This window comes from Rhipicephalus microplus, chromosome X (assembly GCF_043290135.1).
Source record: "Rhipicephalus microplus isolate Deutch F79 chromosome X, USDA_Rmic, whole genome shotgun sequence".
Taxonomy (NCBI): Eukaryota; Metazoa; Arthropoda; class Arachnida; order Ixodida; family Ixodidae; genus Rhipicephalus; species Rhipicephalus microplus.
This window is the reverse complement of record NC_134710.1, coordinates 309,536,564-309,556,706: the sequence shown is the minus strand read 5'-3', so window position 1 is coordinate 309,556,706 and position 20,143 is coordinate 309,536,564. Positions and strand designations below refer to the sequence as shown.

The 20,143-nt window shown below is 46.8% G+C and overlaps 2 protein-coding genes across 3 annotated transcripts in view; one reads left to right on the top strand and one right to left on the bottom strand.

Moving 5' to 3' along the window:
* LOC119161324 (GPI-anchor transamidase) overlaps positions 1–1,912 on the bottom strand; it is a 38,153-nt gene extending 36,241 nt beyond the window's left edge. Inside the window, exons 1-3 of one of the 2 annotated variants that reach the window (XM_075879490.1) lie at positions 1,680–1,912; positions 1,446–1,612; positions 1,221–1,356 (exon numbers count right to left, since the gene is read on the bottom strand). In XM_075879490.1, the coding sequence (XP_075735605.1) occupies positions 1,221–1,356; positions 1,446–1,612; positions 1,680–1,760 (384 nt within the window). In that variant the 5' untranslated portion in view covers positions 1,761–1,912. The remainder of the gene's footprint in view (positions 1–1,220; positions 1,357–1,445; positions 1,613–1,679) is intronic. The other variant, XM_037413735.2, reaches the window with a different exon arrangement.
* A 582-nt stretch (positions 1,913–2,494) lies between these two features.
* Positions 2,495–5,930, top strand: LOC119161323 (uncharacterized). Its single transcript, XM_037413734.2, has one exon. The coding sequence runs from the start codon at positions 2,818–2,820 to the stop codon at positions 5,818–5,820; it is 3,003 nt and encodes a 1,000-aa protein (XP_037269631.2). The 5' UTR covers positions 2,495–2,817; the 3' UTR covers positions 5,821–5,930.
* Positions 5,931–20,143: the final 14,213 nt, after the last annotated feature.

Genomic DNA, 20,143 nt, shown 5'->3' with positions numbered 1-20,143 from the left:
GGAATGGCTAGGGGAACACTATAACAGTGTTGACGAATTGGTCAGGATGGTGCATTGCATAGCACATCCCTCGTGATGCAGTAGTAAGCCTATACTTATCAACAAAACTGCTAGCCAGCCTAGTTGGAATTAATTAATCTTTTAGCCACTTTGCGCAAGTCAAGCAAGGACAAAGGAGTACACATGAACGAGTTGATTTTTGAAAAAACATCTGCCCATGTACCCAACATAATCTGCGCGATCTCGTCAAAAAAATACATCGCTAGTGCATATAACAGTCACATGTGATTTACAATGCCTCAGATCAGCGTGCCCGCAGCAAAAGAATACATCGAAGGCACATCTAGCAAAACACTTAGAGAAAAAAGAAGAACGTCATTAAAAGTATGATGACAGGAGTGAAATCGCTTTGTCTAGCAAAGCAATGGAAGGATGGCTGATGCACTTTTTTTTAGTTTTTCAATCCAATGGGCTTCTACGATTCTCCCGATTTGATTACGGTGTTTGAACAAAATGCTAGCTCTGCTAGGCTGATTCGTACAAAGTGGCTAAAAGATTTACCAACGCTCACTTTTTTAACAGAAATACTGGTTATTTGTCTGAGAAAAATAGTATCTTCTCAAGCAAACATCCCACATGACAGTACATATATGGTTGCTGGCTGCTCTCTTTGTGCAAAAATGAAAGGTGTAACTTTTCCATGACCCATTTTAAATGCTTGGTTTTCTTCAAGTACCGAGCTTTACAAGTTTGACTAGATTTTATAGAAAACATATGTGCAGAACGTATATTTTCATGCGAATTTGTTGCATATATGCCTCAATTTTATGAAAACAATGTGTTGTTTATGGAAATATCCACTGCGAAAGAGGCATAACTTTTTTTTTTTTCGGGAGGTTTAACCACAATCGATGTAGTACATGTTCGTGCGTTAGTTTGTAAGTGCGCGGCATATGATCACGCACAAAACTTTTTTTTTGGGAGGGGGGGGTATATTTTTGTTGCCCTGGCTATGCCATTGCACTTTAGCTTCCCAATCGTTAAAGGACACATTGTCTGCAGAAAGCTGTCGGTTTTCCTTGGATCCAGCTCGCCTAAGCTTATTGCTGTTGTGGTCATACATATCCATCATGCGAAGAACCCCTCAATTATAAGCAACGCCATAGGTTCCTCGGCACAAAATTTGAGGTACAATCGGAGAGCGGTAAGGGCACTCTCACCTCGTATCCCCTATAATCGACTTCCACGTTGTCGCCGTAGACGTTGATGTGGTGGTGAGCATTATTGAACACAGTCGCCGGTTTCGGATTGCGGAGGTTGCAAGGCATATCATCGGCGATCATCAATATTATCTGGCTAAATGTGAGACGAAATCACCCAAGTACAATTACTAAGCGACAAGGCATCGCTTTCAAGCTTGCTCAGGCACACTTGAAATGTCGTACCTGTCCGGAATGCCGAAACGCTTGACGCTTCGGTAGATGGACAGCACATTCGCGACATGCCGGTAGTTGAACCAAAATCTTGATGTGCACACCAAAACGGCCCAGTTGTTGGTGTGACCAGATCTGAAAAACTCGGAGATCTTCGCATCGACGGACTCGTCCACGTTCTACTGAAAGCAAGGAAAAAAAGAAACGGTGGAAATTCGGCGAGACAGAAAACGGCAGGGAACTAACCTGCGCTTGGCAGGACAGCTCTGCCAGAGAGGTTAGCACTGCCAAGTAAAATAGGCACCAAACTAGCTTCCACGGGCTCATTCTTGAAATGTGTGAACGGCAGGCCCTTTCCGAATAAATACTCTACCGCTCCAATAACTGTTTATGTCACTTTCGTATAAGACCAGAGAACATCTCTCACTCCACAACTACCGCGACAACCATGCCTAGCCAACGCCTCCTAGAATTCGTGTGCCTGCCGGATGAGCGCGAAACGCCAGTCAGCTACGGCGGCGCTGCCTACGTAGGAATAATAGTTTTTGTACATGGCCTTTGAGATTAGTATTTTTGGCGTTTACTACCAATTTCAGAGGATCCCTTGTATTAAGAAAGTTGCTTGTTGAATGACACTTACGTAAGATTAGTTATCATTGCTTTTACGCTTTTTTTAACTTTTTACGTTATTTTGTTGCATATAAGCTTCTAAAATATAAAAACCTTTTTGAAGATACTTCTACTTGAGTGGCGCTACCCACAGTAGTTCTGACGACCGCCGCTTTCCAAGTGACCGCCGATAATCCTGCAGGCACGGGAAAGCTAGGAGGCGTCACAGAACATCTACCAGTGGGCGCGTCAGCGCGTTTTATCGCGATGCGATGTTGCTGGTGAGACTAAAAAAAGTGTGAGCACTGTCACAAAAACAAAAAAAGCCATCTTATTTTTTTATATTACTTGTACGAGCGCTTTTGAGCATGCTTCATTATTTGAAATAAATAAGTATTTATGTATTATGTAGGCGAAATTACATTACACTAGCTTTTTTAAAGTCAATCCAATCCAGTGCTTCATAAAAACGTCAAGAGGGATAAGCACAACGGTTGATGCAACATTTCCATTAGTAAGTGAATATTGCTGGTAGCATTCATGTGTCCAGTATTTTCCGTAATATTTCTTTGTTTTATCAGTCCGTGCGGCGCGTGGTTTTTCAAAAGTGTTGTCACCTCATGGATTATATAGCTTTGAACGCTGCCCCGGAAATGTGCGTCGCAAACAAAAGCTACAGCGGACCATTCTTGTGCGGTGAGGACTTGTGAAGTGAGCGTGGTGTTTCTCCGCCTGCCGCAAAATTTGTGCGTTTGCGTCCCGCGCCAGCGTCACGATGGCAAATACCCAGCAGCGAACTTATATCTACCTTGACTTCGACATCGAACCGTTCACGGCGGAGCTCGTGTTTCCTCAGGGCATCCCCAAGGGTGGCGCTGTGTCCCTCGTGTTTGCGTCTTTCGAGGACAAACGCGTCAAGACGACAAAGTTCACTGAAGAATTTGCCCGTATGGTGAGCCAGAAGTTCCGCGTCTCGTCCCCACTCGTCAATGCCAGACCACAATGCTTCATCCGCATCTCGCTCGTTAAGGACGGCGCAGAACCGCCGCCGCTCCCGAAGCCCAACAAGACTGTGAACCTTGTCAAAAAGCCACCAGTACCGGCGCAGACATCACAGCAGCCGATGCTAGTACCGCCAAAATCTCGGTTCCCCGTGACCATCGACTACGACGACGAAGAGGAAAATGTAGAGGAAGCAGACGATACCGGTGTGCTCAAAAAAGCTTCAAGGAACGCGCGAAAACGCCGCGAGCCTGTAGTCGTAAAATCTGTTGCCGTTGTCTCTGATGCATCGAAACAGGCTGCTTTGAAAGCTGCTGCGCAGAAATTACCGGAGTCAAACAGTAGTGCCGAAGACCACAGTGACAGTGATGAATCGATTGAGTCGCAGCCAGGTTCACCTTTCGATGGCGTGGGTGATGGCGCTGCTGAAAGCATAGCGTCAGATGGTGATGAACCCTGCGCGTTTCGTTGCATTTTATGCCCCGAGGCATTTCACTTCGAATCAGAGTTGCAGAAGCATCGAGTGCTAGAACATGACATACTGGAAGCCTGCAAGCATTGCAGCAAGAAATTCCCCACCAAATTTAGAATGGTACGCCATATGTGGTCACACTTGCCTCGTAGCAGGTTTCCATTTCGCTGTCAAGAGTGTAAGAAGGGCTTCATTACAAAGAGAGAGCTCCTTGGGCATAAAGCCAAATCACACATGGGGAAGCTGCTTACACACCAGGAAGATGTAACAAGAAGAGAGAGCATATTGGAAGCTCAAGGAGCAGTTGCTTCACAAAAGTTGCTCCCCTGTCCACAAAAGCGCTTGCTCTCTGCTGCTGTTGAAGAAGAAATATTCTTCTGCGAGTTCTGTTCAGAAGTGTATTTGACAGGCCACTTCTATAGACAGCATGTATCTAAGCATCATGCTGAAAAGCTTGACATGTATCCTGTTGACATCAGTCTGTTCAATGGAGTTGAAAAAGACCCTAAATGTGGCCCTGATGAGGGGAAGTTCTGCTGCACACTCTGTGACAAGTGTACAGGGTCGAGTTTCCGAGAAGTGTGCAGCCACATAAATGATGAACATCCCACTGCAGGTGTGTATGCCTGCAAACGCTGCACCCTTGTGTTTTCTAATGAAGAGGAATACGGGGCACACAACAGCACCCACCTTGTAAGGGTGACTCCTAACGAGTCTTCACCAGGATCTAAAGACTACCACTGTAATTTGTGCAGTGAGGTGCTCGATCAGCGAAAAACCTTGGTTCGTCACTTGCAGCAACACCACCGTGATCCCAATGCCAAGCCCTATGCATGTCACATATGCCCATCTCGATTTCGGGGCAAGTCAAGCTTGTACATTCATGCGCGCAAGCACAACGCACTGGTTGACCGTCGTCGCTTCCCTTGCTCCCAGTGTCCCAAAGTCTTCACAGCCAAGCAATTTCTTAAACGCCATGAGGAGGCGGTACATGCTCGAATGCTGCCTTTTGCATGCACCTACTGCTCAAAGCGCTTCTACTTTGAGCGTCATCTGCAGCAGCACCTAGTTATGAGCCACCGGTCAAAGCTTACCGAGGAACAAGTCGCTGGATTAAGCCTTATTCAGAACTTTCAGTGTGAAGAATGTGGTTTCACCACATACAGTGACCGCACCATCCGTCGCCATGTATACAGCCACACAGGCACTTACCCATTCACATGTGAAGCCTGCAATCGGGGCTTCGTCTTCCGCTTTGAGCTGACAGCGCACCATGCAAGGCGTCATCTGCACCAGAAGCTGCACTGCCATTTGTGCTCTCGTATTTTCTTCATCAAGGAGCGGTTTGAAAACCACCTGTCTGCTCATGCAGAAAACTGGGGCTTCACGTGTGCAGTCTGCGGCCAGCTGTTTGAGACTCAAGGTTACCTGGAAAGCCACCAACAGCGTCATTCAGGCAAGACTCCATACGAATGCACCGAGTGTGGAAAACGTTTTAGTGCACCCCAGGGTTTGACCTTCCACAAGCAACAGCATCACCACGCCAAACGTCCTCGCCATGTTGGCAACTCTAGCACAAATCACTGGCCCCTCGGATGTGACATTTGTGGAATACGATTCAAATACTTGAGCAGCCAGCAAGCACACATGACCTTCCACCACCCGTCTACTGAGGGCGAGTCGCTGCAATGCAGCTACTGCCAGCGTAGGCTTGGCTCCAAGCTGGCTCTCTCACAGCACCTTCGGAAGCACACAAATGAGAAGTACAAGTGCAAGCACTGCGATCGCCGTTTCCAGTCTTATGTAAAGTGCCGCACTCACCAGGTTGTCATGCACACACGCAAGTTCACAACATTCTGCCCATTTTGCAGTAAGGGGTGCTTATCGGTGTTTGACCTTAAGCGGCATCTCAAAACTGTCCACAATGCAATTTTGGTCAAGGAGCCCAACCCTGAAATGCTTGATGCTGATGGCTCTGAAGCTATAGAGGTGATGAATGAGAGCATGATTGTTGGGGAAGAGGCTATCCACATAGTGGAAGAGGATGGAATGGAAGGCATAACTGAAGAAGGAAGTATGCAGATTGTTGATGAAGGTACCATTCAAGTTGTTGGTGGCGATGGGATCCACATTGTTTCTCATGAGCAGGCAATGGAGCTCATTTCTCAGGAGGGCATGCACCTTGTCGAAGGGCAGTACATTCAGGCAAATGTTGGACAAGACGTTCACGGAGTAGACAACAGCGGACAGAGTGGAAATGAAGTGGTTTTGTTGCAGCTTGAGGAGTCATCGCTGCAAACATAGAACTGCTTGCACTTGTCAATAATCTTTCATTCATGAAAAAAGAACTTGCTTTGTTGAATGAAACTATTTGTATTTTATCACCAATACAAGTTAAAGTTTTTTTTTTGGTAGTATTGTTGCATCATTGAATGTTAGGGCTGACACATGTCCCCTCGGAGCGGACAGTGAGGAAAAGGGGTGTACTTTGTACATTATTTACTTGCTAGCAGACATATGGTGTGGCTTCAAACAACTTGTTAAAAGGTTACCCGACCGTGTAGTGGCAGCTCATTGTATTTATTTATTTATTTATTTATTTATTGGTACTGCAATCCCCTGGAGAGATTTTAGCAGGTGGGTACAAAAGACGTAAACATCAGCATATAACACCAGGCAAACAGATAGAACAGCCTATCACATTTCACATAGTAGGCAGCCATATAACACAAAGCAAACAAATAACTATCACTTGCGTTTTACAACGTAAACAAACGTAACAAAATTTTACCGATAACACATCACTCTCATTTTAAGAAAAGAAAACAGAACTAGCACACAAGTAAAATCCAGTCAGTTTAGCTTGAAATACTAAAAGTAAGGCACCCTTTCATGTTCAGTGCCATAAAGAACACGGTGACGGGCATAATGGCATCAACCATGTGTTATTCTTTCTCTTTGGAAAGGGAAGTCCTGCAAATCTGCTGGTAAGTGCTAACCAGGCCCCTGAATCTTGCATAGAGCAAGACACCACCCAATCATTAGGGCTAGTCACAGCAACTGTTCCTTGCACCATTGGAGACGCTAGGAGGCACGAAGCAGAAAAGATGTCCTCGCTTCACGCTCTGTAGTGTTCTCTTTTTGGTGCTTATCTCACGATAACGTCCAGAAAGTTTCGTAATAGATTCTGGAAGTTTCCCGGCGTCTAACGAGAGTGCATCTGAAGACCGGGATGCAGATATCTGAAAATCGCTGCCACATTTGCTGCGACCACAGCTGATGGCCTGCTAACCCTAACGCTGGTTCAGCGACAGCCGGGCAATCGGAGAGACGCTACAGCTTGGAATGTCTCCAAGGCATGGGTGACAACGTGGATTGTGACGCGGTGAGTGAAACAACTGTCGCCTGTGCAGACAACAATGCTAGCACACCGAAGGAACTTACCAACGACGATGCCTCGGTGAGTGACAATTTACCCGATCCTACCAACGCCAATGAAGCGGACTGGCAGCTCAGCAAAACGCTTCGGTACACAAGAAACAAGCCCAGGAACGCCGCAACCCTGCCGCACTTCAAGCCCAGTAGAAACAAATGCAAAACAGTAAGAAGCTGGGACCGAGAGTACAGAAACTCCCTCTGCTGCCTAAAGATGATTATAAAATTGTCATGCGCCCCCACCAAGGCCTGCCGTCGAAAGCGATCGCTGCTCCTGAACTCGCAAGAGCAATCATCGAAACCTGCGACCACCAGTTCACGGACGAGAAGTTCATTTTGCGTATCAACTGAGGATCCAATATTGCCATACTATCCACAAAGTTTTCCGAAGTGGCTGAACTCGTTCGGCAGCTTCAAGAACTTGTCATCAGTGGCAGACCGCACCTGGTGCGTGCCTACATGGCTACGGGAGAAGCACTCCGTGGAGTTGTTCATGGTATTCAACCCAATACGTCTATGGAAACTCTAATGGCCCATCTTCGCATACACACTCAAGGCATCGAACTTTTGCAAGCCAGAATGATAGGCAACACCAAGAGCGCAGCCGTCACTTTCTATGGGGACAAGCTTCCTCGAACTGTCTATTTTTATGGAGGTGAACTTATTTGCCATCCATTTCGTGCTACTTTGCAAGTTTGCAAAGTCTGCAGGAAAAAAGGCGGCACTGAAATGCGCCCCTTTATCCCTATACATGATAAATCAATTGCCGGTGTAATTTATCACATCAACATTGCCATTCCTAATGTTGACTTGCCTACCTTCATCGAGCCTGCAAACGAGGGAATTGTCATTACGCAAGTGCGGCATCTTGAAAACACGTGCTGTGTAAAAGCGTTTTTCAATGGAGATTGCATACTGTCCCACGTTAAAGTGAGACATTTCGGACATCTGGTTCGACCATTCATCCAAAAGCCACTTCAATGTCATCAGTGCTTCAGGCTAGGACATGTCAAGGGCGTATGCCCCAACTCACAACTGTGTCTCCGTTGCGCTGAACCTCATGCTGAAGACACCTGTCGGGCAACTACTCTGAAGTGCGCCAACTACAGCGGTCCTCATGTTGCTTCTGGCCCCGCTGCGGTAGTCTAGTGGCTAAGGTACTCGGCTGCTGACACGCAGGTCACGGGATAAAGTCCCGGCTGCAGCGGCTGCATTTCTAATGGAGGTGGAAATGTTGTAGGCCCGTGTTCTCTCTCGTATTTGGGTGCACGTTAAACAACCCCACGTGGTCGAAATTTCCGGAGCCCTCCACTATGGCGTCTCTCGTAATCATATGGTGGTTTTGGGACGTTAAACCCCACATATCATCAAATTGAATAAACTGGGCTGTGTCCCGTCACTAGTGCTAACAACCCCCCCCCCCCCCCGCCCCAACTCTTAAAGCGCTTTTCCGCAGGCGATTAGTGAAGTGTACTGCGGCGAAAATAGCTTTAGTGGCGTTCTTCATGGGTTACAAGGCCATAAACAAAGTATAAGTGCAGGTGGTCGAAATTTCCGAAGCCCTCCACTACGGCATCTCTCATAATCATATGGTGGTTTTGGGACGTTAAAGCCCTCAGATCAATCACTCAATGTCACGTTGCCTCATCGAAAGACTGTCCTCGAATCCAAAAGAAGCGCGCGATTCTCAAACAAATGGCCTGAGATAACTCGACACACAGGGAGGCAGCTGAAGTAGTCCGGCGTCGACATCATCGAATGTCTTCAAAGGAGGCACATTCCCGAAATGCTAGTTCCTACTTTTTAGCTGTTCCACTTAGTAGAGTCGCGAGAGGACCCACCACTTCTACGAAAAAAGCGGAGAAGCCTCCTTCCCTGGAGGAACGGCCCACACTCCCGACCTGCTCTTCTGCCAAAGAATCTCGGCAGGTTGTGGCCACACCAGAGCCGTCTTCAGCCATGGAAGATTTGTCTAAAACAGATCGTCAAGTGATCTCGGTGCTGCGTTCCCTTATAGAAGCCATCCGAGCGATATTAGTCGACATGAAGACAGCATCTGCTCGAAGCGCACTTGGAGTATTGGACGCCATAAGCCCAGTTCTTGAATCTCTCAACTAGGAAGATAGCTACACACACACCTCATCATTTCGTAAAGAAGACAATGCTGCATCCGTCATCCAATGGAACGCCAGAGGACTAAAATCATGCCTTTCAGATTTTCGTCAGTTTGTGTATACCAACGTGTTTCCAGTCATCGTCATTTGTTAACCCAATTTGTCGAGGTACGAAGCTGTCGTGTCTTCAACAAATGGTGCATGCGTCAAGATCATCGTCTTTGTTCGTCGTCAACTGACATGTTGTGCAACCAATTGCACCTCACGATGACTATCAATATGTGGATCACTATGAAAATCAACAAACTCATGTTTACTCTCATAGGTGTTTATATATTGCCTTCGAATAATCTCAGTTCCAGGAGATTATCTGATATTTTGTGAGAGTGTCCTGCACCATGGGTCATCATAGGTAATTTCAATGTGCACCATCACGCATGGGGAAGTAAGCGGACAAATGCAAGAGGACGCAGGTTAGCAAACATCGCCTACAACTATGGCCTTACTCTCCTGAACGACGGTAGTCCCACTTTTCTTCTAAGGGTGACATATGGCAGCTGTCTCAACCTTGCTTTTGTCTCTAACTCCCTCGTGAGATACGTCAAGTGGTTTCCAGATGTTGAGACACGAGGAAGTGATCACATTCCAATCTACCTTAACATCAAAGGCTTGTCTAGTTGTGGTCCGCGGATGACCATTCGAGCAGTCCAATGAACCAACTTCAAATCTGACATGAAAGATGCTTGCAGCGATGGCCTACGATCTGGGTTAGAGCAAGCAATTAAGAGCACAATGCAAAACGCCTCTCGCACGATGACATCTTCCGCACGAAACGACTTTTACATAGAGTTGGAGCGATTCCGAGCACTTCGACGCCGGGCAAAGGGTCGGTATCGTTGCACAAAAGCAATTCAGGACTTTAGGGCAGCCAGGAGGATGCAAAAAAAGATTCAGTGTCACATAGATAGATTAGCGTCAGAACGATGGACAACGTTTTGCCAGTCACTAGACCCTCGCAAGCCACTCCCACACATTTGGAAAACAGTGCAAGGTCTGCGTCACCTTACAGAACAGCATTTTCCATTAAAGCGCTCACACTCTTTCAAGGGCGACAAGACATTGATGTCGCAGAAGATTTCTGTGTGAAGATCGCCAACCAAGCCACTCGTCAAGATTCTCCAGTGAGAGGTGACGTCCCCCGTTTCCCTGTACCAAATGGACCTCTCTTTTACAATGGAGGAGCTCGAGGCGGCACAAGCTCCCTGCATGCGCTCAACTTCTCCGGGTCCAGATGGTATCCCGTACCGAGCCTTGTGCAACCTTGGGGAAAGTGCAAGGAGAGAACTGTCGAGCCTTCACAACATCTCGTGGCAGGATGGCAATGTTCCTGACGACTAGAAAGTAAGCCGCTTGGTACCCATCTTGAAGCAGGGCAAATCCCCACTCGAACTCGCCTCATACCGCCCAATATCACTGGCCAGCTACGTAGGAAAGATAACGGAAAGGATGATACTAGGCCGTCTGGAGTGGTATCTTGAATACTACAAGATTTTTTCGAATTTCATGGCTAGTTTTCGATGTGACCGCTCTTCCATTGACAATGTCGTTGATCTAGTTTCGTACGTTCAGCACGAGAGATCCCGTAAGCGAATATCTACAGCTTTGTTTCTAGATGTGAAAGGAGCGTATGATAATGTACTACATGAAGCCATTTTGCGTGCTCTTGTGCTGGTTGGCCTTGGTGGTTGAGTCTTTCGGTGGATTTCAAGTTACTTGGCTGCAAGATCATTCTTTGTGTTGACAGAAGATGACCCAACTACGCGACGCTATACTTCCAGGCGTGTTCCTCAAGGCGGAGGTTTTAGCCCGACGCTATTCAATCTTGCACTGATTGGCCTTGCTGAATACTTGTCAAGTACCATTAAGATCTCAATATACGCAGACGACATCTGTGTCTGGGCTCCGGCAGTCACACGTCCTCAGATACATTCCTGTGGTCAAAGAGCAGCAACTATGATAGCCAACTACTTTTTAAAACAAGGTCTCAGCATATCACCAGAAAAATATGCGCTGGTGGCCTTCACTCGCAAAGCAATGACCCTTTATGTCATCTCAATCTGCGGAAGACCCACTTCTTACGCCAGAACCCACCAGTTTCTGGGCATCATTATTGATAGGGACCTCTGTTGGAGTCTGCATGTAGCCTATATGAAGAAGCACCTGACCCCTATTTCCCAATTGTTTACGTTCCTGGCAGGAAAGACGTGGGGGATGTCAGTAGACGCAATGATGGAACTCTACAGAGCCCTGTTTCTCGGTTTCCCGAGATACAGCTTGCCCGTGCTGAGCAATACCTGCAAGACCAATGTTAGTGTTCTACAGGCAGTACAAGCCTAACCACTGAGAGTGTGCCTTGGTCTGCCCAGATGTACGTCAACAGAGGCAACGATTGCAATTGCTGGTGACTATCCAATACAAACTTGCATTGCTGTAGAAGTCCTGAGAACGCACATCAGACACTTTGCATGTGCTCCCGGTCATCACCTTGCACTGTTGCCTTCAGAGAGGCGCCAAGCATCGTTCGCTAAAATGATTGTGAAGTACAATGAGAAACTTCTCTCGGGCTTCACTCATGCATCTAAACCATCGATACCCCTTTGGTGTCTTATTCGACCCACAGTGCATCTTAGTGTACCAGAGATCCAGAGAAAATGTGAGCTTTCATCGCCCGTGCTGAAACAACTGTCTCTTCTTTTGCACAAGAAATATTCAGACAGCGTACATGTATATACCGATGGCTCTACGATGCGCCAGTGTTCGTCTGGTGCAGTAGTTGTCCCAGCAAGAGGTGTTACCATCAGCTTTAGGACTGATCACTCCACGGCATCTACAGCAGCGGAACTAACTGCTTCGCGCTGCACTTTGTGTGGTCAATCGGGAACCACCGCAACAATGGTTGATTTTCAGCAACTCAAGGGCTGCCCTACAATCTGTGCTCTCAGCACTGCTAGGCAGGCTGTATGAACAGCTTGTTTTTGAAATTCGATGCCTTCTTCACACTTCACACGAGAAAGGGCATCATGTGACGTTTCAGTGGCTGCCAAGTCACTGCGGCATCATAGGAAACAAACATGCCGATACTGCCGCGCGGGCAGCTCTTGAAGGAACACGAGAAGAAGCCATACCATTTTCGCGGACCGACGCTGCCAGTAGTCTTCGACGACTTGCGCATGAAATCATGTTTTCACTATGGTGCCCACCAAGCAACGAGACAAATCGTCAACACCACCTGTCTTCTTTGATGGCTCTCCACATGCCTACTGGGCTCGACCAAAGAGGAGCCACCCTTCTTCATCGCTTATGGCTATGGGTGGCATTTACAAAATCTTATTCATTTGTCATAGGAACGACCGACAACGCTCTCTGCAATGCCTGTCGTTGCGAAGAGACCCTACACCACATCCTGTGCGACTGTTCGTTGTATGACATCCAGAGACAGTCACTGGCATCCGTTCTTGCGCGCATCGACAACAGCCAAATGTCTGTGGACACTATTCTTTCAAGTGCCCGAGAGAAGACATTGCAACAGAAAGCGACAAAAGCACCGTTGAAATTCCTACGCAACACCGACTTGAACAAGCGGCTGTAACAGCAATGTCAACCACCACGAAAGACAAGACTGGACTATGAATGAGTGTGCATGTGTGTGCTGCCTAATGTGCTGTGTTTATCTCTCTTCCCTCTCTCCTCTCAATCTTTCATCTCCCCTTTCCTCCTCCCATGTGCAGGGTAGCAAACCAGCAGCTGCCTATAGGCTGGTTTACATCCCTGCCGTTCTTTTCCTCCTATTTTCCTTCCTTCTGCAGGGAAAAGGGACACCATACAGACGTTTGCCCACAACCTGATAAACCCATTTGCAAACTTTGTGGCACACACAATCCTATCTCCGGACATTCTTGCCAACTGATTTAAGCCTCACGCGGGGAAGCTCATCTTACCGGGGATCCTGCGTGCTCCAAAAACTTTAAGCTAATGCTACTGCACAACCGACCCGATGAAAAAGTATGAAAAAACTACCTTCACAAGCTTCCGAGATGCCACCGCGATGGTTTTCCTCTGAAGATGATGAAGAAGCTATCAAGCTTGAAGGGCGCCCCACCTGGACTCTTCTAAATCCCGATCTCGTTCTCGTCAAGACAAAAACTCCAGGCGACCAAGACAATGAACCAGGCAGCCTAGCAGCCAAGATAGGCAACTCCACTCAAGAAGCACAAAGACCAACAACAGCAGGGGATGAAGACTCCAGATATAGTGGTAAGGTGGGCAGACGTCGCGTCTCCTACGGCCACTCCACTTATACACAGCCAGGCGCCGCAACTGGTTGCAACAGAAAACAAACAACTTGAAGCGCAAATCAAGAGCTATGCCCAGAAAATAGACCTGTTAGAGAAGAAAATAGAGATGCTTTTAGAACAAAGGCAGGCAGACAACACACAGCCACGACCAATGCAATCTTCTCAGTTACAAGTGCATCAACAGACACCTACTCTACGGTTTAGCCAGAGCAAGGAGCTGGTAGCTGCTTCCCAATGCTCTTCCGAACGAGCTGCAGAGCCAAATGCCACATACCAGTGGATTGAAGGACTTCAACAGGGTTTGCTAGAACAATTACATAAAAGCCTGCAACAGCAAACGAACAAACAATTTCAGCTCTTTTATTAGGATTTTCAAGACCTGAAACGTCACGTAGATAAAACCCTTCAGAGCGTCCTAAAGAGGAAACGGCAGCCCGGTACAGACTCTAAAAGCCAAGGAGCAAAGGTCGTTGTAACAGATACAGAAGGAACTGCCTGCAGCAGCAATATTCCCAATCATGGCTAAGCACTTTCGGTCTCAAGAGAATCTCGCATTGTGGTCTTGGAATTGCCATTCCTTTAAAAACAATCATGGCTGTCTAACGCAACTCGTCCGCACAGCATTGGTCCAGCCTGATGTAATCTGCTTACAGGAAGCTGGAAAGGGCTCGAAGACACTCACAGGCTATCACCTGTTATCAGATACAGTTGATCCCAGAGTGGCACTTCTGGTAAAGAAAGACATGGCAATTGCATATGATAGCCACTCCTTTCCAGAAATTGCCTCACAAACGCTCACTATATGGCCAGCAAAGAAAGGGCATCCCAAAGTAGTTATTTGAAATGTATACAGCCCACCTCAGTTGCGCTCGGCGGACTTCAACACACTAATACGCACACTTCATAACAACATAACTGGCCAAGATCTCTTATTCTTCCTTGGTGACTTCAACGCGTGGAGCACTACCTGGGGCTATAGAGTAGATCGTCCAAAAGGGACCAAGCTGTTGGAGGCAACCCAACACTACAACTTGGAGTTGCTTACCCCCCCCCCCCGGGTATGCCAACACGACAGGGAACTAGCGTCAAAGGAGAAACCACACCTGACCTTGCCTTTAGCAACAACATGCGGCAAGTGCAATGGACTAACCTCGGGGAAACTCTTGGAAGTGACCATTACATAACGCAAATCCAATGCAGCTCCACCCGCCTTAGACGGCCACTGGGGAAAACAAAGTTAACAGACTGGAAGAAATATTGCGAAGCACATGAGAACAGACTCCGCAAATCCACCACAGCACAAGAGTGAGGAGAATACATCACTGAAACTCGTGCTCAATTTACCAAGACATATCAAACAAGAGCGGACAGACTGGCAGTGGTCAATCACCTAGCACAAATGTGGGAGGCCCAACAGGGACTTGTTAAATGCTGGAAACGCCAAAGGCTTAATCGTAAACTGAAGCAGCAGATTTGCCAGCTAACTGATGAAGCCAACTCCTATGCTGCAGTGCTCTCACTATAGTGAACTAGAAGACTTCTAGTGGCGCGAGCAGCGAGGCGTGAGCGAGCCGTTTTCATACTGATGCCACGAGGTGGCGCCACTGCAACTTTTCATAGGACGAGATCTTGCGGCATTTTTTAGAATTTTGCTTGTTGTTTTGCATTTTTCAGCTCATTTATTGACTCCATTCGAAGAATACATCCTTCTCACTGGTGAAAGCCCACACGTTTTGATGGCTAGCGTTGTTAAACATTTAAAACGATGTGTACGAAGACCACGTCACTATTAAAGCGCGAAGAATACCGCATTCCGATTTTCGTGCTGTCAGCGAAACTTTGACTTCGAGAGCAATTTTTTTTTGTTATAAATGCCACTAAACAAGGACGTACCATTGTGATGACGTGCAAAGCTAACTGTTCGCATGACCATAGGCGTGCACACGAGTCCCCCCTGCCGCCGCTAATGACCTAATGGGCGCAAAGTTTTCCCCATACATTTACTTAGTCGAACCTTTTCCATCATTGTTTAAATGACACGGTTATGGCCATGAAAGTTTTTGATGATTATGGTGGTTTTATTTAGGCATAATTATAAAAAATGACATCACAGCCATGTTCATATGAAACCACACTTCAAGAATTTATTGACAACTTACTTCACTACAAAAATAGTAACAGGAAACATCTTGACCGTGATGATCAACAGCTTTCATGTACACACTCATTTAGCACCTGCTCAACTTCAAATGCTTTGATGCCTGCCGCCTTTTGTCGTTAGCTCGATTGATACTTTTCGTAAAGAAATGCAGGCGTGTCGTTAAGTAAAATGCAGTTACGTCAGCAGCTATGGCTTCAGCATGTTCTGGGAATCCAAGCGTAGTTTGCTGCTTTTTTTTGACAATGTGTAACACATCAAGCACGCTTTCAGAGTGCAGCTCTAAAAGGCTAAAGCAGGGTGTTTATGACTCCTCGAGGTCGGCCACAAATTTGCACAGCTTGCCTGCAGGATAAAGTAACCCGCCATTGTCCTTCAAACGGACAAGCTCAGCCATATTCAAATCATCAGCTGCCTCCTTGGTGAGCAAAAGAAGGTTAATGCACTCTTCACAACCAGTTTTGAGAATGCACTTTCTTGCGACATAACCGGCAATGTAAAGTATTACTCTGTGATCGCTTGATGCCACAACAACAGGAGAATGATCTGGCGCAGCCTTAGTGAGTAAGGCATCTGCAACATCTAGGTTTCCATCATCGAGAAACTTGTCAATCAGCTTCTGCCTCCCAGTGCAAGTGTTCTGCTCACTAGCATCTGCATTCAAGAGTGAACTGAGAACAGCAGGCTCACAGTTCCCACTTGAAACAGAGTGCGCAAGATTGCTGAAGCTGAGACAGTTCACTGTAGCAATGAACTGCTGAGGTGTCGGGTGGGTATTGCACCCCGACGACTGTCTAACGATGCCAAAGAGATGTTCGACAGGGTCCTGGCTCAACCTGCTCGTCATCAAATACTTGAAACCTACATTTTCAGTCAAATACTTCAACAGCAACAAGGTACTTGATAGTGTTACTCGCAGTCCAGCTGCTGTGGACTGACTGAGAAAGCCCCTTTGCCCATTTGTGTGGCATTCCCACTCTGACAAAAAGGTTAGAAAAGAGTTTAGCTTCTCAGCTGATCGAGAGTTGGGGCGGAGTGCTTGAGCTGGAAAGCGCGATGTCATGACTTCTATAACACCATGTGTGGTCCTGCAAAAGAATGTTTCAGTGAGCTTTATGCGCAGCTAAGAAAGCTGCAAAAAGTTACAGTAGCACAAAATTAGGTAAATATAAAATTTTGCAATGCTTACTCAAAAAAGTGAATTGTTGCTGCTATGCTAGCACACAGATGTTCCAGCCTGGGTTTGTGCAGCTGAAGCCCATGTGTTACTTTTTCACTGAACAGCTAGACTGCCAAGCCAACTCACATTTTTTCGAAGTTGTTAGGGTTTGTATGGCGGGATGTGATGCCAAGCATAGCCTGCAGGGTAACTTTGCTGTTATCCAGTTCCAAAGCCTTGCTAATAGCTCGCATAGTCACCTGCATATAACCAAAGCAGTGATAATCCACTGAAAGTTAGAGCGACTGGAAGAAAATTTGTGGTAGGTTAAATAGCATGTTATTTGGATTGATTAAGGTACTTGCTTGACCCTTCGGTGTTTTAAAATCCAAGCATATCAGCCGGTTTCGAAGGCACTTGAGGAGATGAGGGAAATCTGATATGAAGTAGAGCTGACGGTGCTCGTCTACTGGATGTGGTGCACTGCACTTGATCTCATTCAAGGAGGCCTTGACACCCATTAGCATCCACATGCGTCTGTTCCAACTTGCACCGTCTGATGTGATGAAGTCCACCTTCAGGCCTGCTTTTTCGGCCAAAATGATGGCTTCAAGCATGATCTTGGTCAGGGTACCTCCATTGACATTTCCTCTTGTTGCAAATGCTGCCAGAATTTGAGTCCATTTCGCAATGAACGGTACGAAAATTAAAACCATTCCATGGTCACACGGTGTGTGCTTATTTTTAGGAGACGTAAAGCTACCTAGATCCACAAAACCATCTATGTGGCCGGTTGTTGTTACAGAAAGATGCTGAGAAAGGTGCATTTCGTCTACAATAATTCCACCGTGGCATGCGTATTCCTCCATTGTGGCTGTCTTTTCACTCACCACATTAAAAATCTTTGGGCAGAAGCCAAAGCCTGTTCTGTACGACTTCACATATTTGCGCAATGTTGTTTTACTTGGCAGTGACAGAATATTTTCTTTTCTCAGGTGCTCATAAAGCTTGGCACTCTTCATTTTCACTATAAGACATTTCAAAACCCATTCATTGGAATATCTCATGCCTTTTGCGCTTTTTCGTGATGCCGATTTAAACATGTGAAGTGTTGCTTCACGCTGTTTCGGAGGAAGGGCTTCTATCCTAGAAGTCAATTCCTCCTCAGTGATGGCGTTGTTTTTAGCTGACATTGCTTTCAGTTGATTTTTCAATGCAGTGGCGCTATTCTTCAAACACCTGGTTTTTTTGCCTCTGAAGCTTCAGGCGCGGCTCCCTTCTTAGGCACATGAGCTTTTTGGCACGACTTTCTAGTCAACAATAGCTTTCGATGCGACTTGCACTCTGGGCAAATAAGTCCTGTACATGAAAGAAAAACAATTGTTTAAATACCCGAACAATAAATACATGCGGCGCTTGTAGATCAAAGCACTTGAACGCACTTACCATCGGACAAGACCTTCCCGGAGCACTTGGCACTGAAGACGTAGAGTCCGTTGGTGTATGTAGCTGCTTGCTGCTTCACCATCAAAACCGGCAAAATTTGCCTGAATTTGTTGTCCGACATTGCTCCCTTGCAAACAGACATTGCCATGGCATCATCCAGTACAGCTGCAGCGTCGCCAACGGAGGCGATTGTTTTTTCTGAGCACAGAACGCCTTGACAATAAATGGCAGCACAAACTTCGTCTCCTGAGGACTTCTTGAAAATGACAGCTCGCTCATGACAAACAACAAGCCTTCCTTGCTTCTTCAACGAAGACGTCGCGAAAACCAAGCCGACACTATCATCTTCAATGCGGCACCACCTCGGCGATTGTGCTAGTGAACGTAGGGTCTGAAACTTGAAAGGCGAGGATTCTGCAGATTCAGATCCTTCAAGCACCTCATGTTCGTTGTTAGTGTAGTCAGCGCTTCTGACGTCCTGGCGCGGCTTCTTTCCTCGAAGTGGAACTGAACGTGCAGGTCTCTTCCTTTCCGTTATCTGTTGCGGGGTTTTAACGGAGAGATAGGCTGGGCACTGAGGCAACAACGTAGGAATGGCATCGGGAGCTAAAGACGGCTCGCCTCTCGGAATGCGCACTTCCATGTCATCGACCACATGAATGTAATCGCGCAATATGCAATGCGCTTCGAAATGATGTTCACACACAGCTGATGATTCCGTCAGGCTCTTGTCTGCTCTTCTTAGGTTTCGCTCCCATTTACTTGGAAGCGAGTCGTCTCTTGGGGCTGCGAACAGCGATGCTTTCGGCGCGCCCGGATAGCCGGTACGGCAGCCTGGTGCAAAACAGTGGGAATCTGTTCTTCTTTTCGCCATGTCATCGCGAAAGTCCCAGTCGCTGGTACAATATAGATCCTGCTCACTGCATTGACTACTTAACGCCAAGATACGCAAGATAATGTCAAGTTATCCGAGTAACACTGCGCGCACAAAACGAGCAAAACCACAACCCTCCCAGCCATGTGCCACCAACTGCCAGCGAGCACGCCGGAGGCTAGGAAAAGGCGCAGTGGCGCCCTCGCCGGCCGTCAGTGTCATCTTGCTTCACCCGAGCCGGCCGCAGCCGCTGCCGGTTGCACCACTAGAAAATGTTCTAGTTCACTATAGCTCTCACAAAGCAATTGGCTAACTTTCTGTGATTTGCTCAAAGGCACTTTAGGAACGAAAAAAACCTGGGTCATATCCTGCTAGCACAAGAACCGAAACGACAAATACATCAACAAAACTAGCCGCCGACAGGAGCACCGACCAACTTCTGGACGAGCTTACGAAAAGTTATATTGGCAGCGCCAGGCCTTCCACCACGAGCAATGTAGCTGTACAATACACGGGGTACCTGTATTCCATTCGATGCTCCAATCATGGTTGAGGACCTCTATTCAGCCGCTCACAGCTTTCAAACAAATGCTTCCCCGGAGCCCTGATGGTATCACCAATGCCATGTTAAGGAACCTTGACTGAGGAACACTACAAGATCTCGCAGACTACTTTAAAAGCGTAGTTTGGATGCCAGAAGGAGAACTACCTGCACCTTGTAAAAAGACTAATATAGTTCTTATACCCAAACTACGCAAACCCAAAACACTCAATAACCTTCGTCCTATTTCATTAACTTCGTGTCTGGGGAAGCTGTTTGAAGAGGTCGTGCTGCAGCGACTTGAAAAGCATGTTGAGGAACAGCAGCTCATGCCAAATATGATGTTCGACTTCCGCAGAAGGGTCTTAGCACAGGACATATTTCTTATACTCAAGGAAGAAGTATTGAATCCACTCTCAGCCAGTCTTGACAACATAGTCTTGGCATTGGATGTGCACAAAGCGTTTTACACTATCTCTCACATAATGATATTGCAAGGATTGGAAGATAACGTATTTACCACTACGTTCAAACATTTCTGCACA